Here is a 22,775-nt window from a genome sequence, read left to right on the forward strand (position 1 = left end):
AACCCTCACAGAGTGCATTTCACCCCCAACTGCCCCCTCCACCAGAACAGGTGCTGGTATCCACAGCTGGGAGACCCATAGATGGCTTATATCACAGGACTCTGCACAGTCAACCCCCAGTAGCGGACTGGAGCTGGGTAGACTTGCTGGGTGGCTAGACCCAGAAGAGAGATAACAATAACTGCAGCTAGGCTCATAGGAAGCCACATCCATAGGAAAACAAGAAGAGTACCACATCAAGGGAACACCCCATGGAACAAAAGAATCTGAACAATAACTTTCAACCCTAGACCTTCCCTCTGACAGAGTCTACCAAATGAGAAGGAACCAGAAAACCAACACTAGTAATATGACAAAGCAAAGCTCTTTAACGCCCCCAAAAAATCACACTAGCTCACCAGGATCCAAGAAGATATCCCTGATTTACCTGAAAAAGAATTCAGGCGGTTAGTTATTAAGCTAATCAGGAAGGCACCAGAGAAAGGCAGAGCCCAATGCGAGGAAATTCAAAAAGCGATACAAGAAGTGAAGGGAGAAATATTCAAGAAATAGATAGCATAAAGAAGAAACAATCAAAACTTCAGGAAACATTGGACACACTTATAGAAATGCAAATGTTCTGGAAAGTCTCACAATAGAATTGAACACGTAGAGGAAAGAAATCCGCAGTTCGAAGAAAAGGTCTTCCAATTAACTCAATCCAACAAAGTCAAAGAAAATAAAAAAATAAGAAAATATGAACCAAGCCTCCAAGAAGTCAGGGATTATGTTAACAACCAAACCTAAGAATAATCAGTGTTCCTGTGAAAGAAGATAAATCTAAAAGTTTGGAAAACATATTTGGAGGAATAATTGAAGAAAACTTCCCCAGCCTTGCTAAAGACCTAGACATCCAAATACAAGAAGCACAAAGAACACGTGGGAAATTCATCACAAAAAGATCATCGACTACACACATTGTAATCAGGTTATCTAAAGTTAAGATGAAGCAAAGAATCTTAACTTTGCTTTTGTGAGACAAAAGCACCAGGAATCCTATAAAGGAAAACCTATTATTTTAACAGCACGTTTCTCAGAAGAAACCCACAAGCTAGAAGGATTGGGGCCCTATCTTCAGCCTCCTCAAACAAAACAATTATCAGCTAAGAATTTTGTATCCAGTAAAACTAAGCATCATGTATGAAGGAAAGATACAGTCTTTTTTGGACAAACAAATGCTGAGTGAATTCGCTACTACCAAGCCACCACTATAAGAACTATTAAAAGGAATGTTAAATCTTGAAACAAATCCTGAAAACGATCAAAACAGAATCTCTTTAAAGTATAAATCACAGAGGACCTATAAAACAAAAATACAAATTAAAAACCAAAAACATAAAACAAAAAACACCAAGTACATAATAGCACAATGAATGAAATGGTACCTCGCATCTCAGTATGAACATTGATTGTAAAGGGTCTAAATGCTCCACTTAAAAGATACAGAACTGCAGAATGGATAAGAACTGGCCGGGCGCAGTGGCTCATGCCTGTAATCCCAGCACTTTGGGAGGTCAAGGCGGGCGGATCACCTGAGGGCAGGAGTTCAAGACCATCCTGGCCAACATGGTGAAATCCCGTCTCTATTAAAAATGCAAAAATTAGCCGGGTGTGGTGACATGTGCCTGTAATCCCAGCTACTCAGGAGGCTGAGATAGGAAAATCGCTTGAACTCAGGAGGTGGAGGTTGCAGTGAGTCAAGATTGTGCCATTGCACTCCAGCCTTAGTGACAGAGCAAGACTCCATCTCAAAACAAAACAAACAACAAGAACAAAAAACTTGTCAACCAACTATCTGCTGCTTTCAGGAGACTCACCTAACACATAAGAACTCACATAAACTTAAAGTAAAGTGGTAGAAAGAGGTATTTCATTCAAATAGACACCAAAAGCAAGCAGGGGTAGCTATTCTTATATCAGACAAAACAAACTTTAAAGCAACAGTGGTTAATAGAGACAAAGTGGGATATTATATAATGGTAGAAGGCCTTGTCCAACAAGAAAATATCACAATCCTAAATATATATACACCTAACACTGGAGTTCTCAAATTTTTTAAATAATTACTGATAGACCTAACAAATGAGATAGACAACAACATAATAATAGTGGGGGACTTCAATACTCCACTGACAGTACTAAAAAGTCAAGACAGAACGTCAACAAAGAAACAATGAATTTAAACTATACATTGACACAAATGGACTTAACAGATATATACAGAACGTTTCATCCAACAACCACAGAATATACATTCTATTCAACAGCACATGTAACTTTCTCTAAGATAGACCATATGATAGGCCATAAAATGAGTCTCAACAGGTTTAAACAATTTGAAATTATATCAAACACTCTCTCAGACTACAATGGAAAAAAAAAAAACAAACAAACTGGAAATCAACTCCATAAGAAACCTTCAAAACCATGCAAATACATGAAAATTAAATAACCTGCTCCCAAAGGAGCATTAGGTCAAAAATGAAATCAAGATGGAAATTTAAAAAATCTTCAGACTGAATGACAATAATGACACAACCTATCAAAACCTCTGGGATACGGCAAAGGTGGTGCTATGAGGAAAGTTCATAGCCCTAAATGCCTACATCAGAATGGCTGAAAGAGCACAAACTGACACTCTAAGGTCACACCTCAACGAACTAGAGAAACAAAAACAAACCAAACCCAAACCCAGAAGAAGAAAGGAAATAACCAAGATCAGAGCAGGACTAAGTGAAACTGAAACAAAAAACAACCAATACAAAAGTTAAATGAAACAAAAAGCTGATTCTTTGAAAAGATAAATAAAATTGATAGAATATTAGCAAGATTAACCAAGAAAAGAAGAGAGAAAATCCAAACAACCTCACCAAGAAATGAAACAGGAGATATTACAACTGACACCACTGAAATACAAAAAGATGACTCAAGTCTACTATGAATACCTTTATGCACATAAACTAGAAAACCTAGAAGAGATGGATAAATTCCTGGAAAAATACAACCCTCCTAACTGAAATCAAGAAGAACTAGAAACCCCAAACAGACCAATAACAAGCAGAGAGATTGAAACGGTAATTAAAAAATTACTAGCAAAAAAAGTCTAGGACCAGATAGATTCACAGCAGAATTCCACCAGACATTGAAAGAAGAATTGGTAACAATTCTTTTGGCACTATTCCACAAGATGGAAAAAGAGGGAACCCTCCCTAATTTATTCTATGAATTCAGCATCACCCTAACACCAAAACCAGGTAAGAACATAACCAAAAAGAAAACTACAGACCAATATCCTTCATGAACATAGACACTAACCTCCTTAACAAAATGTGAAATAACCAAACCCAACATATCAAAAAGATAATCTACCATGATCAAGTGGGTTTTATATCAGGGATGCAGGGATGTTTTAACATACACAAGTCAATAAATGGGATGCACCACATAAACAGAATTAAAAACAAAAATCACATGATCATCTCAACAGATGCAGAACAAGCATTTGCCAAAACCCAGCATCCCTTTATGATTAAAGCTCTCAGCAAAATTAGCATACAAGGCACATACCTCAATGTAATAAAAACTATCTATGACAAACCCACAGCTAACATAATACTAAATGGGGAAAAGTTGAAAGCATTCCCTCTGAGAACTGGAACAAGAAAAGGATGCCCACTTTCACCACTCCTCTTCAACATAGTGCTGGAAGTCCTAGCTAGAGCAATCAGACAAGAGAAAGAAATAAATGGCATCCAAATTGGTAAAGAGGAAGTCAAACTGTCATTGTTTGCTGATGATATTATCATTTACCTCGAAAACCCTGAAAACTCCTCTGAAAAGCTCTTAGAACTGATAAAATAATTCAGTAAAGTTTCTGGATAGAAGATTACTGTACACAAATTAGTAGCTCTTCTATACACCAACAGCGACCAAGTGAAGAATCAAATCAAGGATTCAACCCCTTCTACAATAGCTGCAAAAAAGTAACATACTTAGGAATACACCTAACCAAGGAGGCAAAAGACTTCTACAAGAAAAACTACAAAACATTGTTGAAAGAAATCACAGATGACACAAACAGAAACACATCTCATGTTCATGAATGGGTAGAAGCAATATTGTGAAAATGACCATGCTGCCAAAAGCAATCTACAAATTCAACACAATCCCCATCAAAATACCACCATCATTCTTCACAGAACTAGAAAAAACAATTCTAAAATTTATATTGAAACAAAAAAGAGCCTACATAGCCAAAGCAAGACTGAGCAAAGAGAACAAATCTGGAGGTATCACACTATCTGATTGCAAACTATAAGGCTATAGTCACCAAAATAGCATAGCACTGGTATAAAAATAGGCATATAGACCAATGGAACATTGGTTCCATTATATGGAACATTGGTTCCATTATCACTATAATAGTGAACCCAGAAATAAACCCAAATACTTACAGCCAACTGATCTTTGGCAAAGCAAACAAAAATATAAAGTGGGGAAAGGACACACTTTTCAACAAATGGTGCTGGAATAATTGGCTAGCCACATATAGGATAATGAAACCATTTTCATCTCTCACCTTATACAAAAATCTACTCAAGATAGATTAGGACTTAAATCTAAGACCTGAAACTATAAAAATTCTAGTGGATAACATTGGAAAAACCCTTCTTGACATTGGCTTAGGCAAGTCTCTCTTGACAAAGAACCCAAAAGCAAATGCAATAAAAACAAAGATAAATAGTTGGGACTTAATTAGACTAAAGAGCTTTTGCACAGCAAAAGAAACAGTCGGCAGAGGAAACAGACAACTCACAGATTGGAAGAAAATCTTCATAATCTATACATCTGACAAAGGACTAATATCCAGAATGTACAACAAACTCAAACAAATCAGTTAAAAAAAATCCCATCAAAAAGTGGGCTAAGAACATGAATAGACAATTCTCAAAAGAAGATATACAAATTGCAAACAAACATATGAAAAAACACTCAATAGCATTAATAGTCAGGGAAATGTAAATCAAAATATGATACCACCTTACTCCTGCAAGAATGGCGATAATTAAAAAAATCAATAAACAGTAGATGTTGGCATAAACGCAGTGATCAGGGAACACTTCCACACTGTTGGTGGGAATGTAAGCTAGTACAGCCACTGTAGAAAAGAATGTGGTGATTCCTTAAATAAATAAAAGTAGAACTATCATTTGATCCATCAATCCCACTACTGGGTATGTACCCAGAGGAAAATAAGTCATTATATGAAAAAGATACTTGTACACTCATGTTTATAGTGCACAATTCACAATTGCAAAATTGTGGAACCAACCCAAATGCCCATCAATCAACAAGTGGATAAAAAAATGGTGAGAGAGAGATATATATAGTTAATTCATATATATATATATGAATATATATATGTATATAATGGAATACTACTCATCCATAAAAAGGAATGAAATAACAGCATTTCCATTGACCTGGATGAGATTGCAGACTATTATTCTAAGTGAAGTAACTCAGGAATGGAAAACCAAACATTGTATGTTCTCACTGGTATGTGGGAGCTAAGCTATGAGGACGCAAAGGCATAAGAATGATACAATGGACTTTGGGGACTTGGGGGAAAGGGTGAGTCGGGGGCAAGGGATAAAAGACTACAAATAGGGTGCAGTGTATACTTCTCGGGTGATGGGTGCACCAAAATCTCACAAATCACCACTAAAGAATTTGCTCATGTAACCAAATACCATCTGTACCCTAATGACCTATGGAAAAAAAAAAAGTAATTAACAAGAACAGTTAATAAAAAAGAAATAGTCTGCAATTAAGAAAATGCAAGCCATTGGTGAGAAACCTCACCATCTAGTAGTTTTTAATAATGGAAAAATATCACTGTGTTACCCCTGATCACTGATACACAGGTAATATGTCTGATTCCCATAAAGACACCATTTGTAAGTCTCTGGGAACCTGAGGTCACTATCAAACATTTCCATGCCAGCTTTTAAGAATAGCCATTGAAAATCCATGTGGCAGTATCCAGAAATTGCAAAACAAAACTATTTTGAATAGTAATGTAAACAGAGTGAGGAAATAGAATATCTTAAATTATGAACAATGGAATAGATTTATTTAATATTCCTTTTACTAGGTATGCATTCTTATGTAATCTCTGATAATTCTTACCATGATATTATCATATAACAAAGGTTTTAAATGGTTAGAAAGAAAAAATACTAATAATGATGATGATGATGATATCATACAATTTAGAGGTTGCTCACAATTGATTATATCTTCTGCTCAATAGTGTATGCATCATCTCATATAATCACCAAATAACCTGTCATATAAGTACCACTGTCATACTTTTTAAAATGAAAAAGCCTCAGATAAATCAAATGACTTGCTTATATTCACTCAGCTAAGCGATGAAGATGAAATTAAAATGGGAAGCACAGAAGGAAGGGAAATGACTTTAGTTTAATGTCTACTATCTACTACATGCCAGATATAATTTTAGAGAGATTATGTGCATTAATTTAATGTGAATAACCCCTTAAATGTGATAATGAGGAAACTTGCACAAGTTCAAAAGCTTGATCAAGTCTGGTAATGAGCTAGTAAATTTACAGAACTAGTAAATGGCCTACTGGAAATGTAAACCCCAAACACTCCTACTCTGAAGCACATACTAAGTTATGAGTTTCTTTAGGAAGTTTCTGGTTTAGTGAAGACTTTTGGGGGAAAACAGAAACCTTCCCTCAAGATTCAATTTTCAGCTTCTTTAGGAAGTTTCTGGTTTAGTGAAGACTTTTGGGGGAAAACAGAAACCTTCCCTCAAGATTCAATTTTCAGCCATAAGGAACACACAGCCAGCGTGCTGAGATGAAGGCAAAGGTGACTCAGTCTACGTTATTTGCCCATGACATTTTTCATACTTAGATATTCTAACTTTGGTTTGTGCTCTTTCAAAAGTTGTAACTCTCTTCTTTTTGGATCTCAGACAGTTTGCATAATCTACTGAAATAATTATGAGTTCATGCCTTAGATCCTCTGCCTTACAGCTGTGCAAATGCAAGCTAGAAACACCTTATTTGAGCTACCATTTTTCAGTAAAGAAAAAAAACAATGTAGTTTTATTATGAGAACCAGAGAAAATAGTCTGTGTGAGCACTTCTATTCTTCTCTACCATTGTTTGTCATTAGGCTATGAAGAAACCCAGATTAAATATGATTAGTCATGGCAGATATGTGATTGCAATTAGGACCATTCAGTAAGCTAGGTCAGGTGTTGGGGGGAGGAATCAACAAGCTGATGATAAAAATATGTCTATTCTTTTATGTAACATTTGGTATCCAGTGAGCCAGACTTCAGACCACATTTCAGGTGAGCAGTGAGAGTTGCCATGGCATAACAATGAACCAACATGCCCGTTCTAACAGGTGAACAGAACAGATAACAGTGAATCCTTAACATGAAACTGTTCTGTACTTTGAGAAGTCAGCAATCATTATTAGAAAGGCTGTTCCTGAAATCCGGTGTTGCAGATGACAGACTGGCCTGAGTTTCAGAAGCAAAACTCCACATTTCAATCAAGGTTGTTAAAGGAAGTTTTGTAAAAGAAAGGCAGGCTGACTGTGTTTAGAGAGCCTAGGATTCCAGGTAATTGACCTAAATGGAGATTCAGGCTTCACCACGGTTTTAGCGTCTGTAAACTTGATGCTTTAACATTTGTTCTTCAAGGATGTGCTGGATCAGCCTTGTTCAGAACAATCCAATCATATGCTTGAGCCACCCTGCCTTAGCTCTGGGAGTCTCCCATTGCTGCTCCACCGTGTCAGAAGGAAGTCCTCCTCCCAGAGACACACTTTTCAAATACAACAACCAATCAAAAAACAACACTAGTAATTTCCCCCCTTTTATTATCCCAGGCCACTGTGGATTTGCCCTAATCACCTTAGGGATAGGTCATAAGTCAGGACAGCTGCTATGCCCCAGAGTCAGCCAAAAATCACTCAAACTGGCCAATCCCAAGCCCACTTATCCATCCCAACCCTACGTATCCTGCCTCACTTGTTCATTGCCCCAGAAACCACAATAAACCTCTTACCCGCAGTTTCCTCCTCTCCCTCTGCCTCATGAACAGCCTGGGTACCTTCTCGTGTGGCCCCTCTGTGGTCTACAGCTAGAACTGTGAGAAAGAAGCTATGTTTTCAGTGGTAGTCTTTTCCTGATCTGTTGACTTTACCATACCTCATACGTTCAATTAACACACTATATTTTAAAACAGACTCAGATCCTGAAAACAAGATATAAGGTCCAATCCCTATACATGATGCATAAGGTGGCTTTGGGGAATACAGTAGAAACCCAGTTTTCAACACGGCTCTCAGGAACACCATCCCTCCTGCCTATAGTAAATATTCATAGTAAGAGCTGAAACGGTGGGGTCAAGGGAACATCATTTCTGGTGAGAAAGTTTGTTTCACAGTTTATTTCTCACAGTTCTCGCTGTCATGAGAGGAGTTTGATTCATCAATTTTGGAGTGCATTAGAATAACCCATGGGATGGATTAAATAGGCAGACGCCTTGGCCCTGCTCCTGAGAGATCCTTATTCAGTGGATGTGGGGTGCGACTTAACCATCACTTAGCTTAATTTACTTCCCAGTCAGTGACAACCCACGATCTGAGAGCCACTGATGAGGCCCTGACACCAGAACCTTTACCCCATTCTGTCCTTCCATTTCTCATTCTTAAAAGTAGGCTGGGAATGAGATGATCCCCTAATAATGAAATAAAACATTAACCTTTTCCAGAAATGAATGCTGACCAAGTACTATTCTGATGACATTGACTGATGCTTCTTTTATTGTCTTTTCACTTTTATTTTTATAGGTGTGTTTGTTCCATAGTGATTTTGGAAAAAGAAAGTAGCAATCTCCCAGCCCTAAAGCAAAGGGCACAAAGTAGAAACACACTTACAGTAGCCTGGTGTTTTTCTGCTTTCTCCGATGTCTCTTTAAGTTGATTTTGCAGGGCCTCCTGAAGAGATTTCATTTCTTCTCTAGTTTAGTAGAAAACAGAGCATAAGAGAGAAAATAATACAGTTCCATTATTTTCTGTGTACATTATAAAAGGAGGCTTTGCTGTATACATTTAGGACACAGACAACTAGAATTCCATAAAGTCACAGTTAAGCATACAGGATGTGTCTAAAGATTCTGGTAATAAAAGTCTTTTTCTTCCATGCAAATACTAAAAGCAAGTGGAATTTTTTAAAATTACCTTACTATTATGCTTTATAAATATCCCACTGTTTGAATCATCTGTGAGCTACATGATGTGTTAAAGTAAAGCGATATATAATTCAAGTTGAAAAGATAATTCCACTAACAGCATACTGGGATGTGAACATGCTGGTTAGAAAAAGTCACCATAGACTTGCTGATAGGATAAAATTACTGTTCCCTTCTGATGCTCTTAATTAATTAATTCTAAAGTATTGTGCTTTATACATCCTTTGTAAGGCCTGAGACCTTTTGTAAAAACAGGGAAAAGAAACTTTTTCTAACTTAAGGCCTCTCTCATTTAATGAAGGTAATTAAAAAATGCATGCATATGCATATATACTCATTGTGTCTCAAGCTCAATAGTACATAAGGATCCTGTATCCCTTTTTAAAAGGAGTGATCTTTCCCTAAATTTGCATTTCTCTTAAGGATTTAGGATTTATTGATTTATAACTCATCATATTATTTATATTTATTTATTTATAACACATCATATTATCTTTCTGTGCCTTGATTTTTTTTTTTTAACTCAAGCTATCACCTCAAACAGATCAGATATTAGATAAAGGCTAGTGTACAAAAAAATAGAAACCTGTTTGAGTCTTACCAGTACCTAAACTAATTTAAAACTTCCAATCTAGCGCCAAAAGACTAGCTCTGGATATTTGGGCAAGTGACATACCATCTCATACTCAATTTCTTCATCCAAAAAAAGGGCACAATGGTAGAACTAACTAATAGATTTGTGCTCATATTAAGATGACATAATGTAAACAAAGTGCTTAAAACAATGCCTGTAAAATAATTACTTAACAAATGTTAGGTCATGGCAATAACCACTGACACCACTCCACACTCCTATGTTCATTCTCTGACCACAAAATTCTGTACAACCACAAGCTGCTCTTTCACCCAGCAGGACTTAATGGGGCAGCCAGATTAATTAGTCTTGAGACTGATGTACCAGTCCCAATTTCAAGAATTAGAAAGAAAGTCTGTCTGTTTTTTGGAATCATTTTGGACTTTGGTTGATAAATCAAAATATAGTGAGAACAAGTTATAGAATAATTACAGTCACTTTGGTTTTTAAATGATTTATGCTTCTTGGGTGATGCTTTTAATGTGCTTGAAGTGGATTCTAAGTGACAGCTTCCATCACTGTCTCAAACTGGTTTCATTTATCAGACTTGTTCCATATATGGACATATAAAATCTGGGCTTCCATTATTATTTCTGATATTTTCCACAGAGTGTTTGTAATATAATATAATATAATATAATATAATATAATATAATATAAACCTACATATATTGTAGGCTTACAATGTGCAAGACACTTTTATAAAACCCACACCAAACTATGACATCATATTATGATAGATAACTAATGTATAGAGGGGTAGTGAAATTGTGTTTTAGTGTCTATATGCTCAAACTATAGTTACTATACTATCTCTACTGAGAAGGAAGGAAGGAAGGAAGGAAGGAAGGAAGGAAGGAAGGAAGGAAGGAAGAAAGGACCTACATGCTATCCCAAACAGTCAAATTTTCAACAAGCACTGAGTGAAGCACAATAAAATTATATTTCCTACTGAAAAGTAAGTTATAATTAAAATGACAATGTAATAATTTTTAATATATTTTAATTTAAAATTCCTATTTTTATTTGTAAAAGATGGTTGTAAAAGACTTAACAAAAATTAAATAATAAAGTATGTTTTATTAAAAACATGAGTATATATATTTAGATAGATAGATAGATAGATAGATAGATAGATAGATAGATAGATAATGTATGTGTGGGAGTAGGTATCTATCTATATGTTTCTTCCAAAAAAAATCCCCGATTCTGACATCTAGAGGCAATCTAGGGAACAGAACAAAAAACAAATTGTAAAATATGGAAAAGGTAGAGAATTCTGAATATTTTCCTGCCAAAGAACACTATCAGGCAGAAAGGTAAAGTAGATTTTTTGTCTTCTATATCTCATTTCTTCTGCCTTCCTTCTAAGCTTATGTCGTCACATGCTCACTGCTCCAGTGCTTTAGCTAGCTATAGATTTCTGCTTCACAGACTTACTAAGTTATCCTCCTAGGGAGGTGATTCCTGACTTGCCTCTGCACCACTTCTCAACACCAACTGAGATTTACTCAATCTATATCTGCTACTCTAGGGCTCTATTTGGTACTAAACTGAAACTTTAATTCTAAAAAATTCATGGCTCAAGTGACACCTGTAATAGATAGCTCCAATATTGAAATATTTTAGCATAACATTTTGTGTTACAAGGAATTTCAAAGGGCCATCATTTCACACCTCTTTCATCCCAAATTATAGCTATAAAAACACTCTCAACTTAATCACTCTACAGAAAGCTATTTCTTTCTAGTGACTATCTGCTTATATTAGAGATGGAGAATGTGCCACAATTCTAGCAACTTTTTTTTTTTTTTTTTTTTTAGTTTTCAGAGAACATTATCGTAAAGTACTTTAGTACACTGAGTCCAAAACTGCCTTCCGGGAATCTCTACCAACCCACCACCTTAAAGAATAAAAGGTTTTATTCTCTTTTGCTCAAGGACATTTTCAAATTTTCAGACATTTCAGGGTCCTGTCCTATTCCCTATTCTCCTTGTTGTGGTTACATATTCTCAGTCCTGACATGGTATGGTTTAAAATCTCTCCATCCACCTAGGGACTCTCTTGTGAATATTATCTAAGCTGTGTAAATATTCCTGAAACGTGATGCTCAAGCCAACACAAATCTCATTTTCTCACTCTTTCTCTCACATAAATGCACGCACACAAACACACACACCTTTCTCTGCCTGTCTTGCTCAAAAGACACTCTGCTGCCTCTCCACATAGTTGTATGTGGCCACAGCATATCCCCTGAATTTACTTACAACCTAGTTCCAGCTACACAGAAAGACTTATTAGTTGCCTCTATATTACAGTTCCAGAGGGAGAAACTAGTTGATTCGTTTTGTTTGGGTGGCCACCTCTGAATCATTAGCTATGACCAGTGGTTTCAGAGTCACATAAAAGAGGCATGGCTTCCAGGGATCACTAGTCCAGATGAAGCCAGATGACAAAGATCTGAGGACAAAGGATCCAGAAAACAAGGTAATAATTGAGAGCTGGAGATGTGACCAAATGGCACCTATAAGCACACTGCACTCTTTCAAACTCAGAGAAGATGTTTAAATTTGCAATAAATTAGTATTTTTGATAACCACAGGTGATACTTTTTCTCTTTTAATGTTTACTAATAAGTCAGATTTTTAAATGAGATACACAGTCTCTTTTACCATAATATACACATAATGTTTATATTTCTCTTTTTAAGTAAACAGCAAAAATCAAATGCAACACATCTTATATCCTTTTGAGAAGTTACCTTTTATTATAATTTATTGAGTCTTCCATTCTAACTTTGATTGTACATATAATACAAGTTAGGCATTTTAAACAAGTTTTTAATTTTAGATAAAGCTATGAATTAGTAAGACCAAAATATTCTCCATTTTATCCTCTCTTTGAAAAGCTTGTTCTATCATCTGGTAGTTTATATACTTTACCACATGTATACTTGATGATTAAAATTCTTAAATACCTATTCACATTTTTTTCCTGATTTTTGCGGTGTTTTTGGTGTCATGTGAATCAGCCATAGATATTGTAAGAAAATATCAGCAAACTAAGGGAATAGGTTTTCATTCACATCATGCACAAGTCTGTCTCCCTATCTGTGTCCCTCCAGTGATAAAGGCTGACTTTATTTTCTTTTACTCCATGGTCCTCACTCTTGAGATCTCCCTGTCCTTGTCTCTAAGTAGTGTTTTCTTGCCCTGGTCTACAGTTTTCTTTCTACTCTGAATAGTTTTGACAGAACGATTTCTCTAAAAGCCAGGAAATAACACAGTATTTCCCCTAAAAGATTTATTTAATTATATTATTTCTTATAGCGCTACCAAAAAGAGGTTCCCTATTTATTATCACTGAAACCCAGTATGTGCCACCCTTTAGCCATTTTTATTTTTGTCTTTACATACAGATCTATTTTCTAATCTTCTCAAACTCACTATATCGTCTTCAGTCTCTCACTGGGTGCTGCACATATATTGAGTAGAAATCAGTTTTTGTTTTTCTACTTTTGTTCATTCTCCATTCCTAACCTGAAATACTCTATAAAAATAATCATTTTCAGCATCTCTTGGTCTCTTTTGATGGGTTATTTTTTAATTTTATTTTTTAAAGAATATAGTATATTATTAACTATAGTAATCATGTACTCACTTCATCTAACTTACTTCTCTTCTCCAACTGAAATTTAGTATTCTTTAGCCAATATTTCACCAGCAACACTCTCTCCAGCTACCTCTGACCCTGGTAACGACCACTGTAATCTCCATTTCTTTTACATCAACTTTTTTAGATTCCAAATAAAAGTGAGATCAGGTGGTATTTGTTTTTCTGTGTCTTGCTTAGTTTCCTTAACATAATGTCCTCCAGGTTCATCCATGTTGTCACAAATGACAAGATTTTCTATTTTCTGACTCAATAATGTTCTACTATTTCTATTCCAAATGTTGCTTATGTCCTCTATCACTACTTCACAGAGACACAAATACTTATGTAATACTGAGCATGATTTATTTCAAACCAAATCAATCATTAAAATAATATGGTTTTGGAAATGTGTTTGGCTTGCTTTTTTCAAGTTTTTCTTAATATTAGACTTTGAAGAGAATTTCACATTCAAGAAATAATAAACACATCACTATAAATAATAAGAGTCAATGTAAAACAATTGATTTTATATTTTTAATAGATATTATCAACTCAATCCAAAGGCATGTCAATAATAGAGTTTCGAATTAAGAACCAAGGTCAGTGGAGGACATATAGGCTGATGAGAAGGGACTTAGAATCAACTCCACATGCTATCTTGTGTGTAAACTTTTAAACAGTTTTTTGCGTTGTGATCAGTGAGCCAGACTGGAAAGGTAGGGCTGCGGGGTAAGACGGAGCAGATTTTACATCTAAATTTCAATTAACATGATTCTCGGCAATTCCACTAAGCACTCTGAGCAACAATTTGCCATCTACAAAATGGAACTAATAGCCACTTCACAAGGTTATTGTGAAGATGAAACAAGAAAATATGTACAAATCTACTAGAAGAGCTGCTAGTAAGTGTGTGGCAGATGTAAGGTTGTTTCTATATTAAAATACTTTTCTTTTTTTTACTTGGAAAAGCAATTTAAAAATCACATGGCTTTTTATAATGTACACAAGTATATTTCATAAAATACTTCCCTCAAAAACAAGCAAACCCATACTAATAATATTGTACTGATTCTACTTGTATTGTTAATAAGATTATTCCATTCCTTACCACCACATCATCATTACCATAATCAAGTTTTGATTTTATTAAATATGGTCCACTGAGGTCAATATTATCAAATATGTCTATTGATGGGCAGACTTACTAGGGTCCATCTTACTAACTGAGGAAAGTATTATAGCTCCCTAACATTCAAACTGTGATTTGCAGACAAAAGGTAAAAGCATCACCATCACCAAAGAGCTTGTTAGACATGCAGAATCTCAAGCCCACCCCAGTTGTGTAAGAATCTGCATTTGAACAAGATTCCCAAGTGAATCACATGCACATTTAAGTATAAGTGAAAAGATAAATAGGTTCATGCATTTAGAATCAATAAATTCTGTGAAGTTTCTGAATGTTGCTTGACACTATGGCAGAAGTAACTAAATAAAAAAGAAAAGTCTTACCTTTGTTGCTGTCCTAATTCCAGAAGTTTCTTAACATCAGTTTTGGCAGATTGCTCATCATTTTTTAAAGACTGATAAGAAAAGTGGAAAAAGGAAGTTTTATTCAGATGATAAATTGAGGCTCACTTTAACTTTGGTTTTAGATACTAGATAGGACTGCACACATGCCCTGGAACAAGAATTAAAAATAAGTTCATGATGGTCCTCACGGCTCTAAGGATGTAAACAGAAATTTATGACACCAACTACACAATAGGTGAAAGGAATTGAGCAGTCTTGGCTTTTAGAGGTTTGATGGGGGAGAAACTACTCTCCAAATATCAAAATGTAAAGAAATAAATGTTTATTTATAAGTGAATATAAAATATATCTTCTATTCATTCTTTGAAGTTTTACTGTGTTCTCTGCAGGCATGTTAAACCAGGTCTGGTATAGCTTCTACAAATACTAGGGAACATAGCAAACCTCCCTGCATACGCCAGGAAATAATAACACAATTCAAGATTAAAACAGTCAAAGGGCATGCACCTGTTAGGTTTTGTTGATTTCTTATTTATGAGTAATGCATTAAGACATACAAAAAAAAAAAAAAAAACTGGGCCATGTGAAACTGTAACTGGTCTCTACAGACAGAATATAAACAATAAGTTATGTTTACTACTTCAGTCCTTAGTGTTTATATGCCTCTAAGAAGGTGCAGGTTTCTTACTTCCCAGTCTATTCACTTGGTGAATTTCCACTTAACCACAGGTCAGGCATTGGCTTCACCAGAAATCAATCTGCACTTCTTTTCATCCTTGTGACTGTTTCCCTGATGCTCTGTGCATGCTTCCATCATAACACTATGATTCCCGCACTGTTATCATCCCGCTACCATCTCTGTGTCCTGCTGGGTTGCCTATGCCTATGTGTGTTTTTGGTTTGTTTGTTTTTGCTCTTGTTTCCATCTTCTCCACATGTAACACATCTTCTGGAAGAAAAGCTTAGATGTTGACTTTAAATACTAGCTCTGTCCCTTGACTATCTGCATGTTCTTAGTTTCTTAACCTTTCTCTAACTCCGTTTTCTCAACTATGAAATGTGACAAATAGTCTTCATGTGAAAATTAAATACAAATTAGAGAAAGAGTATCTAGCACTACACCTTGACCATGTTCAGTAAGCCTCAGTGGTTACTAATACCACCACCACCACCACCACCATCATCATCATCTTCATTATCATTATTATCATCTTAATGGGATTAGGAACCTAAGGAGAAGAGTGTAGACAGAAGCAACTCCACGTGGTTTAAAAACATGATTCAGTTCAGTAACTAATGGTCTCTGGAGCCAGACTGTCTACATATAAACTCTGGCTTCTTTTGTAACATTCAAAAATAACATATCTTTCTTAAACGTTAGCTCTCATGTGTAACAAGGGATGTCACAATAGGATCCACCTCATAGATATGTTATAAGAATTAAACCATATAATACATACAAAGCTTCTAGCATACAGGAGATAATAAATGCAATGTTTATGTCAAATATTGCAATATGTTACCAAATATTTTTGAAACTATTTTTACCCCGTGTAGAATTTTTTGAAGATTTCAGTATGTGAAGCCTTTTTTTTTTTTTTTACAGTTGTCTTTTAAAAGTATTTACCTATTTTGGTAATACGATTTATTAAAGAATCTTTAGAATTATCCCGAGGGGAATTTAAAATTATCTTGTAGGTGTCATTCCTATATTCATTTAACTCTTGAGCATAATTACTTTGTCATTTTATAATATGAAAAGCACAGGGGTCAAACTGATCTTAGAAGCTTGAGGAACTGATGGCTCTGCCAAGCACACAATTTTCTCATTTCTGTATTTGTTAAACACAGATTCCTAGAAAATATTTCAAATGACATTTCTGTTTAAAGTGCATATAATAGTAAGTAATAACTACCATGGTCCAGCCCAGAAACACATTAAAAACTGTTTAAAAATGCATGTTAATCCACTCAGAAAATCAGACGACTGCTCATCTTTCACTGCTCAGAAAATGAGTTTTCATCTCACCTGAAGGTTGACTTTAATTCCATCAAGTTCTCTTGATGTCTTTGTCAGCTGACGAAGAATGGTGCTCCGCTCCTTAAAGACTTCTTTCAGCTGCTTTTCTAGCTCTTCATGGTCCTGTCTAACACAGAAAGAACAGGCATGAGAGCCCCCTAAATGGTTCCACTTGGCATCAGTCATAATCAGTAACACTCACAGTTTTAGTAAAATCTAGGGAAATTAAAACCTCAATTACTAAGATGGTTTTGTTGTCATGATTTCATATAAAAAGGGAAAATTGAAAACCCCATTTTATAACAAAAGTTTTGTTTCCCAATGAGGACTATCTAGGCTCATTGGAGACAGCATAGATCTCCAGGCCAGAGAGAGGTTCCAGGACAATATTGTACCTCTTCTGTATGTATAATATAGTTTATCAGGTACATATTTGAAAATAGGTATGTTTATTGATACCACACTTTTCCCCTCAGGTCCTTACAATTTTACAGCAAGAGATATATTTTGGAAAAATACATCTAAGAAACATAGGTTCTCATATTGGGGGAACAAACTTTGAGGTAGAGCTAGAACATAAAGTCAGAGGTTTGCATCTTCTCTGGTTTATAGAGAAGGCAGCCCATCGAAAATGCAACACTTTCCAAACTTAGCTAAGAACCCCTATCCCTATTGCTATTAAAGAGGTATTGGGAGGAGCAAAATCTCTATGACAATCAGTGAAAAAAATACAGTAATTTCAGTGAATTTTGAACAAACTTGTTAATAAGCACCATGAAAGAAAGACTTCATTATCTGTGTCACGCATGTGCACATCCTTTTTTTTCCCCTATTTTTTTCATATCATCTTTCCAGGAATTTGAGAAAGATATTGTAATTTGTGTTGTGCAAATGTAAAAAAATAATAATCTGGGAGATTAAGTTACTGCCCTAAAGTCCTTCTTATTAAAAGAAACAATTAGCAAGCAGTGAGTGTGTGCACCTTTGTGTATATGTGTATTTGGCCAGTGGGAGGTAGGTGGTTTGGTGGCAGGATGAGGAAATTGACAATTTCCAGCGCAGCCTAACACTGTAACTGATGGGGAAGTATTAATTAAAATGATGAATTGGACACATAGCAGAGCTGCTAATCCAGGAAAGACTTCTAGGAAAATAAATATAAAATGTATAAGAAGTGCTTTGAAAGAGAAATAGAAATTAGTCATATGAAAAGAGAAAACACGTGTAGATACTGATATGGTCTGGCTGTGTCTCACCCTAACCTCATCTTGAATTGTAGTTCCCATTATTCCCACCTGTTGTGGGTGCGTCCCCGTGGGAGATAATTGAATCCTGGGAGCGGGTTCCACCATACTGTTCTTGTGGTAGTGAATAAGACTAATGAGATCTGATGATTTTATAAGGGGCTTTCTGTTTGGCTGAGCTCTCATTCTCTCTTCCTTGCTGCAGGCAACACATGCCTTTCATCTCCTTCCATGATTGGGAGGCCTCCTCAGCCACGTGAAACTGTGAATCTATTAAACCTCTTTTTCTTTGTAAATTACCCAGTCTCGGGTATGTCTTTATCAGCAGCGTGAAATGGACTCATACAAATACTAATGAAAATAAATGTTGAATTTTTCAAAAAGTGAATAAATGTCAGAAGGCTTGGTGTTCTAATTGGGGAGTAGGAGATTTGTTGCTGAAATGTGAAATGACTACTCATTTCATAAGACCGTTAAGTGATGATTAGGAATTTGGGCATTATTTTGAGGACAAATGAAAGTAAATGAGAGGTTTTAGGCAGTAAATGACAAGATCAGATTTATGTTTTGGAAAATTATTCCTGGCTGAAAACTCAGGAGTGAATTGGAGAAGGGAAAAAAAAACAGGAAAACAGGTGCCTGTTAAGAAAGTTACCATTGCAATAGTCCAGACAAAAGATTATGCTGGCCTATCTGGAGCAGAAGCAGTGGAGGTAGGGAAACTTGGATTGATTTCAGCAAAACATACAAAATGGAATTAATAGTATACTGTGTCTGTATCTGTATCTGTGTGTGTGTGTGTGTTTACATTTAATTCTTTTGCCTGCATGCTGTGAAATAAGGGTGGGAGGGAGCTATTTAGTAATGATGCCATGTTGCTGGCTTAGGAAATTTTTCGACATAGCCCTTCACTGAGAGGGAAGTCAGGAAGAACAGTGCTTTTAGTAAAAGATGGGTCGACAAGTTCAATTGTAAAATTGTAGGAAAATGGCTCAAATTCTCTCAGCTTTGGTTGAGAATCTATAAAATTTTACATTGAACTTACCCACATTTTCATGTGTTAAATAGAGTAATTTATGTAAAGTATTGAACCCATGACAGGTAATTAATTGAAAATATATACATATGTAATTCTATAACTAAGAAATATCATGAATTTATAGTCATTCTGCAGAAATATAAAGGAACTGAGTCTCCTAATGGCCTTAGTGATGATTAATAAGTGCATCTCATCTAGAATAGACTTCTATTACTTTTTTTTTTCTTTTTCTCATTTGCTAAATGTAGGTCTCTAGCACTCTTCACATTCTTCTCATTAAAAGGAAATTGGAATGGCCCATTGCTAAGAACTACAATATTTCTTGTTGGCCTTCTGAATTTCACTGATGAACAGTAATCAGCCAGTAATTAGACAATTATTAATGCCCCAAATTTCCATTCAGTCTCACTGGCAAAGTTAAATACTAAACAGCAAGTCACATTTTTAATTTCTTCCAATTTTATAACCTTATTTTATGCCTCCGTTTGTTTCTCCTGAACAATAAAGACATCTCCAGAATCATCTTAAGTGACCATAATAAATCATAATAGTAGATTATATGTATTGACAGCATATTATATGCAAGATGGTGTTATGCACGCCATTTCATTTACTCTGCAGAAGAAATTCATAAGAAAAGCACTATTATTAACCCTATTTTATAGGTATGGAGATTGAGTCACAAGAGTGGTAAATAACTTCTAAGGACATGCTATTAAGAAAGTGGTACATCGGTCTCCAAAGCCTAATATCTTAACCACAATTTTGAAAGAACATACTGACTTGGCTATGAGTTTATCAGATAAATATTCACTGCGTCCTTCAAGAACTTATTATATATTATTTCTTTCTTCTCTATTACACAAATACGTTTTAAATGTTGACTTTATTTACTATATTTATTTTTAATTAAATTAAATATAAATAACATTTCCTTTTTTATAATATATAACATCATTTAATTTCATCTTCATATTTGATTTTCAAATAATGTTATGAGGAAAACAAAACCAATTTAAATCTCTCTATTTTCTGGTAAATACATTAGGAACCATGAAGAGGACACAAATTATCAGAAAAATATTGGCAGAATTGTTAATTAACAGCACTAGTTTAGATTCAAACATTTAAGGTCCTTATGTAAGAGGAAACCAAATTATACTGCAGAAGTAACCATAATGAAAGTATTGACTAACATTTTACTGGATTTTCTTCCATTTTCAAATGAGTGCATGCTCATCTTCTAATAATTTTCTCTTGCATACATGAAAAGTAAACATGACTCTCCTACACTCATGTTCTGTAACTGGCTTCATATGTCTTAGGGCACTTTCCATGTCTATATATGTTACTATCCATTTTGGTTGTACTTGAATATATTTTACCACTGAGACTTTATGGTGTTTCCAATGTTTTTCTTTCTCTCTTAAAAAGTAATAAAGTGTATATTTGTGGGCACAAAAGAATTCCCTGAGTACTTCTGTGATACAAGTTTCTAAAAGTGTAAATATTTCATTAAAAGTCAACATGTTAATTTTTTTTGGGGGGGTGGGGTGGGAGGTCTGGCTTCAGTGTCCATATCTTGTATTTATTTATTTTAATTTTTAATTTTTGTGGGTATTTAGTAGGTACATGTATTTACGGGGTACATGAGATATTTTGTGTTAGTTTCAATACGTGCTGGTAAATTGCCTATCGGCTATTCTAGCCTATAATTTTCTTAGTATATTGTTATGTTCTTCACACCTTCACCTGAACCAGACATTGTCTTCTCTCCCTTTTTCTTAAAAGAAAATTTGCTAATGGCATGAGTGAAAAATGGTACTCTCTTTCTGATGTAATTTGTATTTGCTTTATTAGAGATTGATTATATTTTCATAATATTACCACTTGTATTTCTTTCTCTATAAATTATCTATGTCTTTTGCCCATTTAAATTTTGAGTTAATTACTTATTAGTTTTCTAGGGCTTCCATAACAAATTAACTAAGACTAGGTAGCTCAAACAATAGATATTTTGTCTCACAATTGTGGAGGCTAGAAATCCAAAATCAAGTTGTTTGTAGGGCCGTTTCCTGTGAGGGCTGTGAGAGAAGGATCTGTCTCAGGCCCCTCTCATTGGTTTGCAGATGGCTGTCTTCTCCTTATGTCTCTGCACAGCATCTTCCTTCCAGGTGTATCTCTGGTTCTAAATTCCCCCTTCACATAAGAACACTAGTCATATTGGTTTAAAGTCTGTCCTAATGACCTTATTTTAACTTTATTACCTCTGAAAAAACTATCTCCAAATGAAGTTACATCTAAGGTACTAGAGATTAGGACTTCAACACACAAATTTGGGGGCATATACTCCAACCCATTACATTTACCTAATTTATTTGGAAGACTCTTGTCCACTATGGGTTTTAGTTCATTGTCATTATATGGAATTTTTTTTCATACCTCTTATTGGTACTTACATTTATCCCTCTCCAATTTCTTTTAAACAGTTTATGTAGATAAATCCTTTTTTCTTTATGGCATCTGGACTATTCTTAAACAGGTTTCTCCAACCCATGTAATTTAAAAGTTTATGTACATTTATAAAAATGTATCAGTTTTTAATTTTTAATAAATTACCCAATTGATTTTTGTATCTACATGTATACATATATACAAATATATATGTATTATAAGACTATAACTTAAATATGGTGAGCGGGTTGTCCTAACACAATTGGATACAATACATTCCCCACTGATTTTAATATTGCACTTTTTGATGTAACAAATTATTTTTACTAAATGTTTTTAAATTCTGTATTTGGATTCATTTGCTGTCTTCATGACATATCATGATTTAAGTATTAAAACTGTGTACAACATTTTGATACCTCTTAGATTCATCCCCCGTTGTTTTTGTTCATAGTTTCATTGGCAAATGTTCTCTTTTATTTCTTCTGAATGAATTTTAAAATGAGCATGTCAATTTTCTGAAAATTCCTGCAGGGAACTTAACTGAAATTGCATTTGCATTATAATTATATTTAGGGACATAGATAACAATCACATATTTTTCCATCCAGAAACATAATCTCATTTATTATGCCAGTACCTTTTTATAATTCAGAAATTCTCTACATTTACTCCTTTTTTGTTAGACTTATTGGTTCCTTAAGGTGGGTCCTTGGTCTGGCTGACTTCAAGAACAAAGCCACCTACCCTCGCAGTCAGTGTTACAGTTCTTAAAGATGGTGTATCTGGACTTTGTTCCTTCAGATGTTCAGATGTGTCCAGAGTTTCTTCCTTCTAGTGGGTTCGTGACTGA

General features: G+C 35.0%; 1 protein-coding gene across 2 annotated transcripts in view; it reads right to left on the minus strand.

Annotated features, from left to right (window-relative positions):
* LUZP2 (leucine zipper protein 2) overlaps positions 1-22,775 on the minus strand; it is a 577,754-nt gene that overhangs the window by 316,543 nt on the left and 238,436 nt on the right. Inside the window, exons 2-4 of one of the 2 annotated variants that reach the window (XM_015114623.3) lie at positions 17,195-17,308; positions 15,145-15,215; positions 9,034-9,115 (exon numbers count right to left, since the gene is read on the minus strand). In XM_015114623.3, the coding sequence (XP_014970109.2) occupies positions 9,034-9,108 (75 nt within the window). In that variant the 5' untranslated portion in view covers positions 9,109-9,115; positions 15,145-15,215; positions 17,195-17,308. Of the gene's footprint in view, positions 1-9,033; positions 9,116-15,144; positions 15,216-17,194; positions 17,313-22,775 lie in introns of both variants that reach the window. The other variant, XM_015114622.3, reaches the window with a different exon arrangement.

This window comes from Macaca mulatta, chromosome 14, assembly GCF_049350105.2.
Source record: "Macaca mulatta isolate MMU2019108-1 chromosome 14, T2T-MMU8v2.0, whole genome shotgun sequence".
In the NCBI taxonomy this organism is placed as follows: Eukaryota; Metazoa; Chordata; class Mammalia; order Primates; family Cercopithecidae; genus Macaca; species Macaca mulatta.